We start from the raw sequence: 20,242 nt of genomic DNA on the forward strand, positions 1-20,242 counted from the left end.
ATATACAACGTAATATTACTCAGGACACACAAAAGAGTGAAATCTTGCCATGTGCAACAACATGTATGGACCCAGAAGGCAATATGCTAAGTCAAGTTAAATCAGACAGAGAAATACAAATAGCATATGATTTCACTTATGTGTGGAATCTAAATAACAAAAGAAATGAACAAACAAAACAAAACAGAAAGAGACTCATAGATACAGATAACAATCTGGTGGTTGCCAGAGTAGAGGGGCTTGGAGGGATGGGCAAAACAGGGGAATGGGATGAAAAGGTACATACTTCTGGTTACAAAATAAATAAGACAGGCATTTACAATGTATAGCATAGGGAATACAGTGCATAATAATGTTGTAACAACTTAAAAAATTTTTTTGTAATGTTTATTTTTGAGAAAGAGTGACATACAGTAAGTGGGGTGGGGGGAGAGAGGGAGAGACAGAATCTGAAGCAGGCTCCAGGCTCTGAGCTGTCAGCACAGAGTCCGGCACAGGGCTTGAACCCACGAACTGTGAGATCATGACCTGAGCTGACACTTAACTGACTAAGCCACCCAGATACTCCAATAATGTTGTAACAATTTTGAATGGTCATAGAAGGTAGCAGATTTACATTTGTGATCAGTTTCCTAATGTATACAAATGTTGAATCACTGTTTTACACCTGAAACTAATAAAATATTGTATATCAACTACACTTCAATTTTTAAAAAAGGCAAATAAAACCAATTTTTTTTGGCATTATGAGCTCCTACTAGAAATTGAAGCTCCAAGTCCATAAAAAATGAGCAAACTTCAGAGTGAGATTGGAAGCACTAGGACTGACGATTGGATAAAAAGAAATGTTTTCATCCTACAGAGTTTGTTCTGACATCTTTATTTTTCAGTACTTAAAGAAGAAGACAGTGTTTTAAATGGTGGAACTGGGAAGGAAGAAATAAGGGATAAATTATCACCAAACCATTTCAAACCTAACACTGCTGGGCAAACTAAATATGAAACAGCAAACTAAATACAATAAAATTTTCTGTAAGAAAAGAAAACGCTACATTACATCTCACTGCTATTAATTTTTTCAAACAAATGAGAGGTGACAGTGATGCCTAAAAACATGTTACTCTCCCATGTGTTCACTTGCAATCTACATCTTTTCGTCTAGTATGATTCACTAGAATAGTCTACTACCCTAATAAACACCAATAATTTGATTTTACAATGCTATTTATTTTAAATTCATTTAAAGTATAGAATAAAAAGCTTTCTTTTTTCCCCTAAGAAGCTTGTTAATTCAACATCTTGTAAAGTTGAATCGTAACACAATACAGAAATCATCTACATATGTACAAATAATTGGGATCAGTCTGAAAACTTGTACTCTCAGATAAATAAAAAATTCAACTTGGAAAGTGACCAAATCTCAACAGAAATTCGTCAACATCAATTAAAAAGATGCTTGGATTCCAGTTTTCGTTCCAATTTTAGTATATGTGCTGCCGAAGCGAGCACCCAGTTTTCAAAATATTATTACTTCATGTCTTATTAAATAGGTAAAATTGATAAACTTAATTAAAAAAGTTAAAGCGAAGTTGAAATGGTCTTGATTTCCCATGAGAGAATACAGACTGGAGAACTGAGAAGAAATTCTTGTTTGAAACTATGATGATATTAATAAAAAAGTTATTAAACTGGATCCTACATAGTCTATTAATCCTTGATTTCTAAAAAGGCATTAAAAGTGTTTTTTATAACTTGGTGACTATCTTTTTTTCTTTTTTTCAATTCTAAGTGTTTCTGGTTAGATTTCTAAAAATCAGTTTTTTTCTTCTGCCAGGGAGCATATAAAGTGCTATATTTCTATAAATGTGTAAGTGAGGAGTAAGAGCAAATCAAAGCCCATAACTCAACTAATTATACATTTGAAAATCAGTTATTTGCAGAATTTTAAAATTGAAGAAGACTGAAGAATCTTTTCATCTAATTTTCTCAGGTAAGCAAGCAATTTTAGAATTAGAAAAATATGTACTATATTATAGTACTAAAGAGAATTAAGAGAAAATAAACAAGTTAAGGCCAAGGATTCAAAATGTTTATATCACATGCTGCAATAATGTGGAGGTATGGGTCTGCAGTAGGAGAACTTTGTTAGTACTGAAACACTTTGCATTGTAACCCTCCTTAGTCTACATGGAGAAGGAGCACTTTACAGACACTAGAGGAAATGAAGTACTTGAAATGCTTTCTCATTAAGGCCTTAGACTTCCATGAAGCCCAGGAAACTTTCTAGGATGAATCTGTGACTGAACTAGGAATTTAGGATGATCTTTTTAATGATTCCACAGCTGAACTGGAAGAGTTAGAGCAGATAATCATCAATAACCCTTTGAAAAAAACAATAGGATTCCTTGACTCGATATATGAAAAGATTTAAGAAGTCTTCAAGTTTTTAAGCAGAAAAAAAATCTCAAGCACCCTTCCATACTTCTTCTATATTTCTAATACAACAATCAGTTTTTATGGGTAGAAGGTAGCTTTCTAATTTCCTATCAGTTTTAGGCCACATTAACATTCTATGAAAGTCTGCACTTGTTATGATGTGACCACACTGATGTGTCTGTCCATCATCCACCCTATCATCACTCAGTTCAGAACCCTGTGAGATCAGGTTAGTGTCTAATTTATATGTGTCCGTTTACAACTCTCACATGAATGATGAGGGTATAATACTTAGTGAAAGGAAGAAAGGGAGAGAAGGTGAGAGGGAGGAAGACAGGGAGAGAGAAGCACTTCCTAGAGACCTGAGTAGCAAACAGGGAATGAGGTCTGAGTTCTGGACCTATCTCAACTTGAATAACTTGGAAGAAAGCACAAAGCACTGCATCATCTCTTCATGTGGGAACAAAAATATTCTTCGGAAATAAAGTAGCTTCTATTTGCTAGGCATCTAAAGGGGAATTACGTTTTTAAACAAATCCTCAGAGCACAGCCTATATGTCTTAAACTCCACAGACCAGGTGTGTTTTCTTGCTATAATGTCTTTTTATAAATTTATACTTTTTTAAAATTGTGATTATTTCCAAAATATCTCTTATATAATGATGACATTTCTCTGCTGGACTACGTATATCATTCATCTAAATTATGATTAGTGAAAACTTGGATGTTATCATCATTCTCCCGAGGGAACACTGGGCTTCAAAGCCTCCTTAACTTTTTTCTTATGCATTTTCCTTTGTTTTAGAGAATGAGAGAAGTCCACACAGACTTTTCAAAGTGTGAAAGGGCATAGGGCCAGCAGTTTCACAAAAAGAAATAAAAATGCCCTGATCATACAGGAAAGCTTTGTGTTCTCAGGGACTAGCTGGTTCCTGGCATTATGGTATTTGGCATATCAGGCCCAGACTCGCCACCATCATCACAGTCTGAGAGGACTCAAATCATTAATGTCTTTCTTATGCCTGGTTCCAGCTCACTCCTGATGCCATCTATACTTCAAACACTGCAAAAAACAAAAAACAAAACAAAACAAAACAAAACAAAAAACCCAACTCTTTTCTTAAGTCAGATTAAAAAGAAAACATTATAGGCAGTTGGAAAAATCTCTTTTCCAAGTAATCCAAGGAATGAAGAGAACACAAGGACAGAGAGTTCCTATGATATGTGACAGCAAACTAAATTTTTAGATAACAAACTGACTTTTCACCTTTGAAAGACCTGGTAAAGACAAATATATACAGGTTTGAATAGTTATATTCTAGACCCTTGAGATAAAAGACATTAGAAGATTCTCAAGAGACTGGTCTAGGGAATGCAGTAATCAAGTAATTTAGTGCCATGCACTATCCAGCAACTGACACCTATTTCTCTTAACCATTCCATCCATCACCTGACAATTTATTTTGGGTAACACAGTTCAGTTTTGCCACAACCAGACCTGTAATAGAAATACTGTCATAAAGCTTACCAAAAAAATACTTTCAAGAAAAAGGCACAGACTAGGTGGGTCAGACACAAAGCCCATGATAGAAACCAACAGAGAACTTTTGAAGTGGTAACAAAGGCTTCCCTAAGCATTTAGATAGCAGATGACTCACTCTCAGTTAACAAATGGACGTGAAATTAATAGCTGAATATCAACAATGATGGATCATAAAGACCAATAAGAATTTAATCATTTTATCATCAATTCATAACAATTTAAAAATTTTGAAGTAAATATAAACTGTGTTACATTGAAGTGGTAATATTAGACTCCTCTGTAATGGACATTTTATATTCCAATAATAATAATAATTAATAGATTATACAATTTCTTAGGCATAAGTTGTCTGGGCTCAGGGATACTGTAAGCATAAGAACCAAACAAGGGTAGGATTATTCTCACTCAGTTGGAAGCCAGACAAAACAAGTCTATCATAAATGCCCTATTTTGGGGTGTCTGGGTGGCTCAGTAGGTTAAGCACCTGACTCTTGATTTCAGCTCAGGTCATGATCTCATAGTTCATGAGTTTGAGCCCCACGTCAGGTCTGAACTGACAGTGTGGAGCCTGTTTGTATTCTTTCCCTGCCTTTCTCTGCCTCTCCCCCATTTGCTCTCTCTCTCCCTCTCTCTCTCTCTCTCAAAAGAAATAAATAAGCTTAAATTTTTTTTTTAAATAAAATAAATGCCTTATTTTGGTATACTTTAGAGAGTTCTACAAACTGGAGTCAATTATTCACCAAACTTAATTCCATTTACTCTATTTTTTTCCAACTATTCACTGGGTTTATTTCATGTCACTGGCCACTCATTGCACTGGAGTGGTCTCATCTATCTACATTGTAAACTTAAGCTTTTTTAGAGGTTAGACACCATGTTTATTTCTTACATAGCTCCCAATATGATATTTGATAAACGGTTCTGACATTACTATTGTGATACTCTGTGGATTTGCTTTTTGTTAGAGGCAAATGTGACTAGGTAACATTAAGCAAGGGGGCCAGAAAGGGAAATGAGGTGGTCATGAAGGCTGTATGTAACCCAGAGAAGCAAAGCAAGAACTCTGAATAATGCCAGAAACTGTCTAGGGGAAAAGAAGAAAACAAAAGACTTATCTTACTTGAGAGAGAAATCAGGAATAGGAAAGAAAAGAAAGATTCAATAGAAATGAGTTAGAAACTGGGGATATTTTATTGGCAAAAGTCACAGGAAAGGAGTATCAGAAGAGGGGGAGTGGAAGGAATATCTAAGTGGAAACTACAAGTCAACTCTCTTCAAAGTAGTTGTCTATATACTCTTCTGCCTATATGTCTTTAACTCTCAGTTGAGTTTGGCTACCATACCTACCACTCTACTGAAACTGCTTTATCAGTAATTTCCTTGTTAGTGAATTCAAGTGACACTTTCCAATTCCTAGCTTACTTAACCTTCTTACAACACAGAACACTCTTACCATCTCTTGGCATCTGCAGCATCTTATCTGTCTCTCTATTTTGTTCTCAGCTATCTCTAGTCACACGGTACAGGTTCCTCAGGCTCTTTCACCATCATTATTCTAAGAGAACATATAATCTTTGTTCCACTCATTCTATCCTTCATCTTCATCTCACTCTACTCTGAGTGACATCACCTATTCCAATGGCTGAAATCATTAACTTTTTTTTGATGGCTCTACAGATCTGTATTTCCAGGCTCCCTCCTCAGTTCCAGATCTGAATATCCATAGTTGTTTGTTGGACACATCTATTTATTATTCCAAAGACACTTTATATTCAACACCACAAACTGAATTCTCTAGTTAGAGCATATCTCTCCCTTTCTGTTATTCCTATTATAGTTCAAGCTAATCTGGTCTTTATGTCTCTGATTGAATGTGACTCCAGTCCAACTCCATCCTACAGTGAGACTGATCTTTCTAAAATATACATCTGATCCTGTCACATCCCATTCACACCTTTTGATGGTGTCACACTGCCCTACGATAAAATCTGAACTTTGAAACATAATCTTCAAGGCTCTTCCTAATCTGCCTTGGATACCCCTTTATACTCCACTGAACCTGTAGCTCCTCAAATGTGTTGTGGTGTCTCACATCTGAGCATCTGCACACGTTTTTCCCTGTCACTTAGTTCATGAATTTTTCCACAAGCTTCTTTTCTCTTCCTGAGGCTCTTTTAAGTTTTTTCATACAATACTTTCTATAGCATATATCAAATTGCATTCAGATAGTTTAGTGGATTTTTTTGTTTGTTTTGATCTCTTCAGACAGAGTGTAAGTTTCTTTAGGGACTATATCTTGCTCACAATCATATCTCCAGTGTATAGCATTTTGAAATAGGCATAGTTCTAACCTAATAGATGTATTTATTATTGATTTTCTTCTTATTATGGCCCTCTTTCAGAATGCTACTTTCTTAGCCAAAATTCAGCTGATAAAGGATGCTTGGGTCACTTTTATTTAAAAAAAATTTTTTTAATGTTTTATTTATTTTTGACAGAGAGAGAGAGAGAGAAAGAGTATGAGAGACAGAGAGAGAGAGAGAGAGAGGGAGAGAGAAAGAGAGAGAGAGAATCTGAAGCAGGCTCCAGGATCTGAGCTGCAAGCACAGAGCCTGATGTGGGGCTTAAACTGCAAGATCTGCAAACTCAAGAACTGCAAAATCATGACCTGAGCCGAAGTCAGTCACTTAACGGAATGAGCCCAAGCGCCACCATCTGGGAGTTGTGAAGTGATTGGAATGTTGACATTTTCACGATTTTCATGTTTTACGAAAACAATAAGGAAGAATAATTGAAAATGGGTCCATGTTAGAAAATCTCAAGACATTAGTTACTCTAATTATGGAAGATGATGATAGTCTCATATTTCAATAAAACAGCAGCTGTAGTCAGGAGAGCACAATAAGAGAAGGTAATCATTATTAGTTCTTACCAAAGAAGGAGGTTAAAGGGAAAGAATATAAGCTATTGCATACTTGCTATGTATTAGCCAAAAGTAAGCTGAATCTGGTTGAGGATGTACAAGTTAGGGAAAATCTCTACAAAACTGCTTGGTTTAAATGTCTAGTAATTTAAAAAGTCACACAATAGGGCTTCAGTGTTTATCCAATAATATTTAATGGAAAGAATACTAGTGTAGCTACTACCACCTTCATGATTCTAATGAAGTTAAGCCACCTCTGAGTCTCAGCTTCTTAATTTAAAAAATGGGGCGGGGGGCGGGTAGGTGCCCGGGTGGTTCAGTCGGTTCAGAGTCCGTCTCTTGATTTTAGCTCAGGTCATGATCAGTTTGTGAGATCAAGCCCCACACTGGGTTCGATGCTGTCAGCATGGAACCTGCTTGGGATATTCTCTCTCTCTCTCTCTCTCTCTCTCTGCCCCTCCCCCACTCACGTGCTCACTCTCTCTCTCAAAAATAAATAAACATTAAAAAAATTTTTTTAAATGGGAACAATATCTTCCTATGAGGTTGTAAAGCTCAGATATAAAAGTATACTAAAAATTATATTAACAAACCAGTCATTTCTGGTTGAATGATCACTGAAGTAAGCTGGCTTAGTAAGTTTGCCAACCCATTTCCTACCTCTGTGATGTGTGATGCTCAGATCTAGAAATGACTATCCTCTTATATATTAAATAAAAAGCAGTGTTCTGTAAGGATATACGTGTATTTTTTAAATACAGGAATAGTCATGCAAGAGAGAGGGTTATAAACAAACAGGTAGGGTTATAAACTTCAATTTCTTATAGGAATCCCTGAAAACCTTTGGGATAAGCCTCTTTGGCCAGGATGGAAGCAGGGAAGGAGGCTGAGTGAATAGAGACTGAGAGGATTCAGAGCTCTTTCCTGGTATAATTTAAGCTATGCCTCTAATGACTTATTTATTTATTTATTTATTGGCTTTTCTTACTATTCTTCACTCTTTAAAAAAAAAATTTTTTTTAATGTTTATTTTGGAGAAAGAGACAGAGGGCAGAGTGCCAGTGGGGGAGGGGCAGAGAAAGAGAGACACACAGAATCTGAAGCAGTCTCCAGGCTCCAGCTGCCAGCACACAGTCTGATGTGGGGCCCAAACCTGTGAACCACGAGATCATGACCTGAACCGAAGTTGGACACTCAACCGACTGAGCCACCCAGGAGCCCCTACTATTCTTCACTATTAATGAAGAAATACTAACTGAACTTTCTGTATAGGTAAAAATCATTATGCTATTTCATAGTTTGGAAGTCTTGATGAAAGGCTTAAACATAAATGATGAGCATTTGATAATGAAATGAGCCCCTAAATAGATTATTTAGATTGGGAGAGAGGTTTTTGTGTATGTGTGTGGTGTGTATATGTTTATAATAAAGGAAAGTTGGGCTTTAAAGGTGTGAGTTGCCAGCCATTATGATTTCTTTAGAAGACTTACTTGACTCATTTAATCAAGGGAGTAGAGGCCTGTGTCCTTCTGTCTTAGGCAATACTATCTCTCCCCTCTACCTCTTTAGGAGCCAAGATATTGGAAGTCATGATGTGGTGGGGAGCAGTGATGGAGCATCTGCCCACCTGAGAAAAATGGAAGGGGCTCAGTATGGAAGAGTTACTGGAAGTCTTTGGACAGGAATCTTTGATACTGAGAAATTTATATGGGGTGAAAAGGAATGAAAAAAAAAAGTATGGTTGGCAATCTAATTTTGGAGATATAATACAAACTGATGCTAAAGATTCAAAGTTCATAAAGTTATTCCCTTGTCAATATTTAGCCCATTTTCTTCAATCTGGATGAGTCAAACTCAATGCAATCTGAGGAAGAGGGCAACAAGACAGGAAAAGCTGGTAACTTGGAAATGGCATCTCTCTTTGCATCGATTCTATCAAATGTTGAATGCAAGAGTATTTCTCTCTCTTCCCAAGTTCACTCTGAGGTGGAGTGGGTGGAAATCCTGTGGCTCTGTATTCAATGAAATGGACTTACCAAAGACAGCCATGCCTTTTACAGAGATTTTAGAGAAAATGAAAAAGTAAGCCAAAGAATAGGATTTCTGCCCAGGCAACAGCTGTGCTATGTAAAATTTAATTTCAAAGGGTTGTTTCTTGCGAAGACAAAGCTAGCTGAAAGGACTGATGCGGGCTCAGCATGAACACACATGCTGCTTTGGCAAAGGCCAAAGCAGTTGACTTATAAATTACAAGCTGTACTGGCTCCATAGGGAAATAAAGGCAATACAAGATATCTGACCATGTAAGAGCATAGATAATCTAATAACAACAGTCTTCATTTCTCTTGTTGTTTTGTCCCTCAAAGTAATGTGTAAATTTTAGAAAATGCTGCAAATTCTTTGTAATCTTTGTGTTTCACACACACCTCTTTCTGCAAAGGTAATTTGCCCACAAAGAGAACTCCGTGCTAAGATGAAGCATGCCATGCTCTAATATTCCTTACATAATCTATTACAAAAGGAAGAAAGCAAAAGAGTTTGTGTCAGATATGGTCCTTCCGAATGAAGACATCTGAAAAAAAGCTCAAATAAATAATAGAACACAAGAGAATTATAAAAGTGTTCCTTACAAAGCTGCTCTGGTAATATACAAAATGTTGATATAGGATATAATATAGTGCGCTCCAAGTCCTTTTAAATAGTCATCTGGGTAGACTCCTAAGGAAGGGTGGTTTTTAAATTAACAAATTCATTCAATTTAATAATATAGAGCATTTTATTTGTTTGAAATATTTAAAATAAAAATAAATCAAATATATTTCTACCCAGTAGTGATATCTCCATTCCAAAGCCATTTTATTATCTCAGTGGTACACGTAAGGGTACCATCATACAAGGGATGCTATCTGATTTGGTATTGTAGATGTTATATCAAGGGGAAGGATTCTTTCCCAGAGAAATACACACATGGAAAGGCAGCCATGGAAGAGTATAAAATATATAAGGGCATGTGTCTGTACCTTAAAAATAGAAAGTTCAAAATGAACGAGAACTTTCTCTTCAAATATCCAAATATCAACAATTAATGTGGGGAGGAGAGGTTATGATGAAACAGTATTGTCATGAACAGCTGTTGGGAATGAATGTTGGTTCAGCCTCTTCAGAAGTAATTTAGAATTACGCCTCAATAATTTTAAGCAGTTCCTATCCTGACCCTGTGACCCATGACACTACTAGGAATCTATCTTCAGGAAATAAACAGATATGTGCACAAATACACACATAGGCACACATATGTGTACAAACACACAGACACACACAGATACACACACACACACACACACACACACACCATTATTCATAAATAAAAATCGGCTGAAAATACACTTCTAAAAAATTTTTCACTTAGGAATGCTATGATAATAACTGAAGTAAAAAGAAAAGATACCAAAACCATATCGTAGCCCAAAATCAGATTTAAAAAAAAGCAGATATCAGCAAGATGGCAAAATAAAAAGTCTCAGTTCTTGTTCCCCCACAAAAACACAATTTAACCATGATACATGCATCAAAATGCCTTTGTAAAAATGTTAGAATGCAGTTAAGAGGTTGCGGTACTCTAGGACAGCAAAAAGCCAAGAAGAACCACATTAAAATGGGAAAGAAGAACAATTTCATTTTACCTGCATCAGTCCTTCCCTGAAACTACCATAGGCCAGCACTGCAAGAAAATACCCTGACCCCACAGGGTGCCTGGGTGGCTCAGTGGGTTAAGCGTCCAACTCTTGGTTTCAGCTCAGGTCATGATCTCAAGGTTTTGTGAGTTCGAGTCTACATCGGGCTCTGCACAGAGCCTGCTTGGGATTCTCCCTCTCCCTTTCTCTCTGCCCTTCCCCTGCTCATTCTGTCTCTCTCTCAAAAATAAATAAATAAACATAAAAAAATTTAAATATGTAAAAAAAAATACCCTGGCCCTTGACTTCTCTGTCAGGATAAAGTGAAAAGTGGAGAATACCTCTAATGTTCTGGCTTTCTGGAAGGCTGCTGAAGGAATGGTTTCTGATTTGCCTCACTCAGAATTATGAGTGAATCAGCATAGATTGGATACCTGAAGGCTGCTGAAACTAAAGGAAAGTGGTGGGTAGCTTGCTGCAGCCAGCATGGCTTAGTAAAATTGGGAGAAAGGTGCACAATCTAAGCCTTCTCTCTCAGGAGGGAGATACAGAGGGCTGCCCAAGGGAACTGGTATCTATCTTGCCTGACTTCGGGCACTGATAGGAACTGTTATGCTCTGGATGCCTAGCTGCCACTCATTAGAAGAGAGTTGAGTGGCTTGCTTCTGTAGAACCAGCACTTGCAGTGCTATAAATAGACACCAGAGAGCAAAAATTACAAGCCTTTGAAAAGAAGAATGCAAGACTATCTACTTGAGAAACTGAGAGGCACAGAGAAGCTGTATCCCCCCCAAAAAAGTTTCAGAGGCCCCCCAGAATCATAGCCAAGCAGATTGGTAAGGAGTCTGTAAGACTCTCCTTACAAGAAAGCAAGTCTGTAAAGACTGAGAGAGGTGACTTTAGATGTGCAGATCCCAATATAAAGTTATCAGATGAAGAAACAAATAGATATGGCTTGACCAAAAAATCAAAATAAACCTCCAGAAATCAAACCTAAATAATGAGAGGTATATAATTACCTGATAAAAAATTCAAATTAGTCATCATAAAGATGCTTGATGTGCTCAAGAAAATGATACATGCACAAAATGAGAATATCAACAAAGAGAAAACATGAAACGGAACTAAACAGAAATTTAGGAGCTAAATAATAGAATAACTGAACTAAAAACCTCACTAGAAGGGTTCAACAACAGACTTGAGCAAGGAGAAGAAAGGATAAGTAATTTAGCAATTTGAAATTATTCAAAGAAATACAAAGGAAAAAAATGTTTAAACATCTGAATCTTGATCTCAGCTCAGGTCTTGATTTCAGGGTGTTGAGTTCAAGCCCCACATTGGGCTTAAAAAAATTGGGCAAAGGATTGAATAAATATTTGTCCAAAGACAACACTGGTATACAGAATGATGCTCAACATCACTAATCAAGAAAATGTAAATCAAAACCACAATGATATATCATCTTACACCTGTTACAACGGTATTATTAAAAACAAAATAAAACAAAACAAAAAACAGAGAATAATGTTGACATCCATGTGGAGAAATTGGAACTCCTGTGCACTATAGGTGGTAATTTAAAATAATTCAGCCACTATGGAAAATGGTATAGAGGTTTTTCAGAAAATAAACAATAGAACTACCATATGATCCAGTGATCCCACTTATGCATTATCCTTATCACTGGGAATTGAAATCCAGATATCAAAGAGAGATCTGCATTTCCATGTTTACTGCGGCATTATTTACAATTACCAAGACGCAGAAACAACATAAATGTGTATGGATGAATGAGTAAAGAAAATTAAGTAGAAAACAAAATATTATTTAGCCATAAAAAAGAAGGAAATTCTGTCAGGGGTTACAACATGGATGAACCTCGATCACATTAAGTGAAATCAGCCAGTCAGAGAAGGACAGATACTATTTATCTCCACTTATATGAAATAGCCCAAGTTACAGAAAGAAACAGAAAGTAGAATGGTTGTTGCCAATAGTTGGGGAGTGGGGAGGGTTTGTGGGAGAATTGCTATTCACCAGGTATTATCATGCAAGATGTAAAATTTCTAGAGATCTACTGTTCATCATTGTGTTGATAATTAATACTATCTATTGTGCCTCTATAAAAGAAATTAATTGAGGGTAGACCTAATGTTATGTTTTTACCACAATTAAAAAAATAAAACTTTTGGGGTGCCTGGGTGGATCAGTTGGTTAAGCATACGACTTCAGCTCAGGTCCTGATCTTGTGTTTTATGAGTTCAAGCCCTGTGTCAGGCTTTGTGCTGATAGCTAGGAGCCTGGATTCTGCATCTCCTCGTATCTTTCTGCTTTTCTTCTGCTTACACTCTGTCTCTCTCAAGAGTGAAAAAACATTAAAAAAAATAAAAATAAATGAAACTTTTCCTATCAGTCACCATGAGGACAGTATTGTTACTGCCTTGCCTCTTAATAGCCCAAATTCCAAGCTTCCCTTCACAGTTGGAGCTAGAATCCTGTTGGGTCCTGGGAGGTGATGGACCTCATTCCAGTTAACACACAAATTTCCCATATTTACACATGGAGAGCTAGGGAGGTGGAAACCCCAGAGATTACCCTTCAAAGGTCAGAACATATAAAATTGATCCCAAACAGATTTCCAGATTCTGGGATTAGAAGAAAGGATCCTGACAGGAAATGGTTTGGTTAAAAACTTACACAGATAACTTGGATTATATTTGCACTGTTAAGTACCAATACTTCAGGATATGAATGAAAATTGTTTCTAGATTTAAGTGAGATCTAAATGAGATAAATAACTAAATGAAGATATACTGTTACATAGCAATAATGAAGGATATATATGAGGATATAACTATAGTATAAATAAGTATAAAAACCATTGGAACAAGTGCTACCACAGGTCTGTACCTGAATAGACTACATACAGTCTTGATTTATCAACCCATATTCACAATTTATAATTGAACACAAATGGAACACAAAATATTTTTACATATATTTAATATATTATAAAATACATATAGAACATATATACCATAAAATACTTTATGCATAAATTACTTCATGTAAGATACATAATTACACATATATATAATTTTTAAAATAATTTTTTAACCAGAAACAAAAAAAAATCTAAAAAAAGAATTTAGATATCAATTAAATAATCTTTTGGGTGTTTGATGTAGCCTCTTTGTATGAAATGAATATTTTGGAGGTACTTTGTTAAATCATTTCATAAAATTTTACGGCCTTCATTTTTTAATTTATGTTTACCTTTTGCAAGTAAAGGACTGTTCCTTTTAGTACAGCATAAAATGTTTTCCATCCTCGCTTCCCTCTTGGAGCTAGAAAGGGTAAAAAATGGAAAATGTTATTTGACAGAAAACAGCATTTTAGGAAGAAGTGAAATGATCAACATGGTGTATTTCAATGATCTTGGTTTATTAGCTTCCAAAATTAATAATAAGAACTAAAATATTCTTGAAACGTAACTGTGTAATAGTCAATCTTCCAAAAATGTCTTCCATGTATTATTTCATTTAATCCTCACAATAATAATGTGAGATAGGTACTATGACTCTTGTCTTTTTATAAAACTGAAGCACAGAGAAGTAATCTGCTCATGGTCATACAACTAGGAAGAGGAGAAGCAGGAATCTGAACCCAGGTAGCATGGCTCTATAGTCTGCACTCTAGTAGACATGACTTAAAGACTGGGAAAGCAAAGAGGCATTTTGCAAGTGCATATTAATCCCAGAGAAAGCTTAAAAGCTCATGTACCGGATCATTTATAGCTCTGTCAAAGTTTCTAGAAATCATTAAAGTCTCAGAATATAAAAGGACTCCTCTTGGTATTTCTCCCACATACCTACCAACTGGATTATAACTTTGGCAACCTGCATTACCTCAGCTGCAGATCTTGCCACACTGTAACATAATATTTTTGTTTTAAGTGTCTCTTTCAGGAGACTATGAATGACCTGAGAGCAGGTATCCTTCATTTTTATAATTCATAGTACCTGGCACAGTGTATGGCAGTCATTAGGCACCCTCATAAAAAATCTCCAAATTAATGTTCTTTAAGAAGTCCTTACAGGGGCGCCTGGGTGGCTCAGTCAGTTGGGCGTCTGACTTCGGCTCAGGTCATGATCTCGTGGTCTGTGAGTTCCAGCCCCGCGTCGGGCTCTGTGCTGACAGCTCAGAGCCTGGAGCCTGTTTCAGATTCTGTGTCTCCCTCTCTTTGACCCTTCCCCGATTCGTGCTCTGTCTCTGTCTCAAAAATGAATAAACGTTAAAAAAAAATAAAAATAAAAAAAACCTGAAAACTTAAAAAAAAAAAGAAGTCCTTACATTCCTTTTGTTTATATTTTCCTGGAGTATAAAGTAGAATTCATCTATTTTTTAAAATGTTTATTTATTTTTGAAAGACAGAGAGACAGTGGGAGATGCAGAGAGAGGGAGACACAGAATCTGAAACAGGCCCCAGGCTCTGAGCTGTCAGCACACAGAGCCCGACATGGGGCTTGAACTCACGAACTGTGAGATCACTACCTGAGCAGAAGTCAGAGCCTTAACCAACTGAGCCACCCAGGCATCCCTACAATTTCTCCATTGAATCAATGTATACTTTTACAGAATGTCCTAAAACAAAAACACAGATTAGCAAATATAGTTTACTATTCATTTGTAATCTTAATAAAATTAAAATATATAACTGGAAAATTTTATTACCTGAATGACATTTTTCTAAACACGTCTATCCAAATAGGTAGGTACGGTCACTCATTCTTACTCCTTTATCAACTATCTGGCTGCCTTTAGGCTGTCTTTAACTTGGATGCTTGATTAAATTAGGAAGTGCATTATTCTTAAGCAAATCCTTTAAATCTCCTTTGACTGAAGACTCAAGAATCCTTAGGGTTGGCAACTGTGTTAATATCCACCTACAGAACACAGGTGCCCCTGCCAACACTATACTGATATATCCACCTGGCAAAGAAGGACTCAAAACATCTGCTCTGCAGGTTTCTGGGGGAAATTAAAAAAAACCAAAAAACCAAAAAGCAAAACAAAACAAAACAAAAAACAACAACCAAAAACAAACCATCCCATCTGTTTCCACTATGCAAGGTTTAAAAGTATGTACTCAAAAATAAGTGAACAAAAACAGTACACCATTATCTCCTTTATAAAGAGAATCACAGATCATTTATACATATCTATATATAATATATAGATATTATGTATATTATATATAAATGTTATATAATACAGTATATATATAATTTATATGTGTATATATCATATATATGTATATATCATATATATATATATATATATATATATATATATATATACACACTGAATATTGACTGTACTGTTAAATAGATGTCAAATTCTGATACAGCTGATGTGACAACAGTGCACACAGAAACACAGAAGTGACCACAGGAACTACTGCAGAGCAGGACCAAAGGCAGCGTGGTGTGCCGAACCCACCAGACTAGAAAGCAGACCAGCTGGTTTCTAGCCCTGTCTTAAACCCATCTCACCCAAAACTTTAACTGAGTAACTTCTAACCGATCCACCAACTTTTCAAAAATTTGGATGTTTCATTTAAAATCATGGATAATTTACCTAAGTTAAGGCAAAGAACTAGCTAATGCTGGAAAGGAACTTAGAGAAAACTGCTTTTTTTCCCTCTTACTTTTTGTTGTTGTTTAACATCTTTAATCCCCATCACCTACCCATTCCCCCCATCCAAATCGTCTCTGGTAACCATCAGTTTAGTTCTCTACACTTAAGAGTCTGTTTCTTCCTTTGTCTCTGTCTCTTTTTCTCTCTTGGTTTTATTTCTTAAATTTCACATATGAGTAATGGTATTCATATGGTATTTGTCTTTCTCTGACTGACTTATTTCACTTAGCATTATGTTCTCTAGATCCATCCATGTTGTTGCAGATGACAAGGTTTCATTCTTTTTTATGGCTGAGTAATATTATATATACTTCTTTATCCATTTATCTATTGAAGGACACTTGGGCTGCTTCTGCAATTTGGCTACTGTAAATAATGCCACAATAAACATAGGGGTGCATATATCCTTTTGAATTAGTGTTGTTATATTTTTTGAGTAAATACCCAGTACTGTGATTACTAAATTATAGGGTAGTTCTATTTTTAATTTAAATTTTTAATTTTTTGAGGAAAATTTTCACAGTGTACGTACCTGCCTGCATTCCTACCAATAGTGAGGGAGGGTTCCTTTTTTTCCACATTCTCACCAACACCTGCTTTTTCTAGTGTTGTTGATTTTAGCCATCTGACAGGCATGAGGTAATATTACATTGTAGTTTTGTATCCTATGACTTATGATTGGAGCATTTAGTATATTTATATGCAAAGTAATTAGTGATAGATGTGTACTTATTGCCATTTTGTTACTTGTTTTGGGCTTATTCTTGTAGTTTTTCTCCTATCCTTTCTTCTCTTGCTCTCTTTCATGGTTTACTGGCTTTCTTTAGTGATATACAGTAAAACCTTGGATTGTGAATAACTTGTTTCTGTGAGTGTTCTGCAGGATAAGCAAGCATTTCTAATAAATTTTAACTTGATAAATGAGCAATATCTTGCAATACAAGTAGTATGTGATGCCTAATGTCACATGATCACACCTGAGCCAATGGTTCTTCTCTCTCTCACTGCGGGATTATGGGTGATCATCAATGCAATGTCACATTTGTGGTAAATCCTCAAAAGAAGGCAAAAGCAAGTGGCATTGGATAGGCTCCCTTTTAAAACTGCACAAAACGAAAAAGATTCCACACCCGTGATTCTGTTAGTGATAGTGAAAGTTGTCCTATAAAATAACCCTTCTTTCTCGTCTCCCTTGCACCAGCCATGAAGGTTTTCAAAGTTAAGTGTAGGTTAATTTTTTTCTTTATAGTTTTTATTTTATTATTTTGTATTATATTACCGTATTGTAATCATTTTTATATGAATATTTTTGGGTTGTGGAAAGCATCATCTGAGTTTCCACTATTTCTTATGGGGAAATTCGTTTTGACTCACAAATGCTTTGGATCACAATTTGGAACAAATTATGCTCACAAACCAAGGTTTTACTGTACTTGGATTTCTTCCTCATTCTTTGCATATCTATTCGTGGTTTTTAATTTGTGACTGCCATTAGTTTGTATAACATCTTCCACATACAGCAGTCTCTGTTATGTTGATGGTCACTTAAGTTGGAAAACATTCTTTACTCCTCTCACCCCCACAATTTATGTATATAGTGTCATATTTTACATCCTTTTATCTTGTGACTCCCTTGACTGGTTTTTACAGATTTACTTATTTTTACTCCTTTTGTGTTTCTTACTTTTCATACTCTCACTTATGGTCTTTCCTTTCCACTCAAAGGGTGCCTTTTAATATTTCTTGTAGGGTTTGTTTAGTTGTCATGAAATCCTTTATTTTTTGTTTGTCTGAGACACTGTCATTCTACTCTAAATGATAGCCTTGCTGGATAGAGTATTCTTGGATACAGATTTTTCTCTTTCAGCACTTCAAATGTATCATGTCACTGCCTTCTGGCCTACAAAGTTTCTCCTGAAAAACCTGCTGATTACCTTATGGGGTTTCCCTTATATGGGATTTCCACTCAGATTATGATCCCAGGGTCATGGGATCGAGCCCTGTGTCAGGCTCTGCACTGAGTGTAAAGTCTGTTTAAGATTCTCTCTCTCTCTTTCCCTCTGCCCCTCTCCCCTGCTTGCATGCACTCTCTGAAATTAAAAACAAAACAAAAAAAAAACTCAAAAAAACATATAAAAAAATAAACATGATGGGAGGAATGAATGAGAGTTCTATTTGGAAACCCAATGTCACCTACTGAAAGGCTTTAAATTATAAGGGTGATAGGGAGTTGGTAAGTAGGTTTTAAAAATACCTAGGTGTCTACTGTAAAAAGGTGTTTATAGAACTCTATCAAAAGACATGATTTTATGCACTAGACTATGCTTTCATAGCTGTTTTTAATATGCATACTCAAAGTTTAAAGACACTTACCTTCTTTTTGAAAATACAAAGATTTTAGAATATTTTGTTCTCATCATCTGCCTCCAACCTTACATGATAATGGTACCTATTACTTTTGTTTGTTTTTTTAACACTACCAAAAAAGACATCATTATTTTTGTATGTGTCTATAAACTCCCATTGTCTATATATACTTTCATGTTTACATTTATTCATTAACACTTTCTGTACCTCAGATTTCTTTTTGAGGTCATGTTCAATTAATTCTCTAAATTTATACTTACAAGTTCCTTTTGTGAGGGTTGTTTTGATGAGAAATCATTTTCTACTTTTGTTTACATAAAAATGTCTTTATTTCATTAAAAATTCTGGGTTGACAATTCAATTTCCTTATGAAGATATAATTTCACTACCTTTTGATCTCACTATTGTTTCAATGTCTATCTTGACTCTAGTTGTTATGTCTAAGAAGAGGTTTCTTTAAATTGATCCAGCTTGATGTTCTTTGGGCTGTGTGTCATTTCCAAATTCTTGTAGTCATTAGATCTTTGAATATTGTGTCTCCTCCATTTTCTCCACTATTTTAACCTCTGACACTCTTTTAATTGCATTCCACAGGTTTTTTTTTTTACCTGTTCTCTCTTACATTCTTTTTATTTTTCTATGCTAAAAGCTGTGTAATTTTATCTCCAATTCTCCTTGGATACCCAGATCCAGAGATACTCTGAAGGTATAGCACCCCTAGGGTTAGCTTCCTGTCCTAGATTTGTACTCATATTTTTTTCCTGGCCTCATAGGATTTCCCTTTCATTGTTATAGTCATCCATTCTTTTAAAAGGTATGTTAAAATACCTCATCATTTTTAGATGTTTTATAATGGAAATTTTGGAATTTGTAGGCTGTTGTATTGTCAAAATAGACCCTCTAGCTCTTTTTTCTTTAAAGAATTTTTTTGTAGAGAATTTTGTAATCTAGAAACAATTCATGAGAAGAATACAGTAAGTGCTGAGGACAAGATGAGAGGAATCATAACACAGAACACAAGGGAGGAGGCAATTACAATTGTCCAGATGAGAGAAAAAGGCCAAAATATGGGCAGAAGTACACAATAAATAAACTAAAGAAATAAAAAGGGGAAAGGCAGTAATGTTAACTGAGCACCTATATCCAGTGCTCTGAGCATTGGGCTAGCATTTAAAATGTACACTATATTTGATCTAAACAATCCTTAGTTTAGGTATTATTGCCTCTTTTCACATTAATGTCTCCTAAGCTACACTTGCAGTCCTAAAGGTAGAGTAAGCTACTGAGAAGGCTACCTGTCTAAGGATTTCAGAGCTACTGTATAGGGCAATTCAGCCAAGGAAACGTATTCTAAGGCTACACTGAGAAGGAGAAACTGTGCAGGTGGTAATCTTTTATAAATGATCAAGCCTGCTACTCCAGTGAGATAAATATAATGGATAGGGAAAGGAGAAGTCCAGACAGGAGGGGGATACAAATACAAAGTATATTCTCTAATATCACTGAACTCAGGGACTTTCAAAGGTATTCTTGCTCATGGCTATGAACCTCAGAACTGAGGCATGATCCCTGCATCTGCCCTCTCAGATGTGACCAGCC

At 35.8% G+C, this 20,242-nt stretch overlaps 1 protein-coding gene across 5 annotated transcripts in view; it reads right to left on the reverse strand.

The window, feature by feature from the left end:
* Positions 1–20,242, reverse strand: part of PSD3 (pleckstrin and Sec7 domain containing 3) — a 727,438-nt gene that overhangs the window by 91,421 nt on the left and 615,775 nt on the right. For all 5 annotated transcript variants that reach the window (XM_042934671.1, XM_042934669.1, XM_042934672.1 and 2 more), the window contains one exon: positions 13,853–13,923. In XM_042934671.1, coding sequence (XP_042790605.1) covers positions 13,853–13,923 — 71 coding nt within the window. The remainder of the gene's footprint in view (positions 1–13,852; positions 13,924–20,242) is intronic.

This window comes from Panthera leo, chromosome B1 (assembly GCF_018350215.1).
Source record: "Panthera leo isolate Ple1 chromosome B1, P.leo_Ple1_pat1.1, whole genome shotgun sequence".
NCBI classification, from domain to species: domain Eukaryota; kingdom Metazoa; phylum Chordata; class Mammalia; order Carnivora; family Felidae; genus Panthera; species Panthera leo.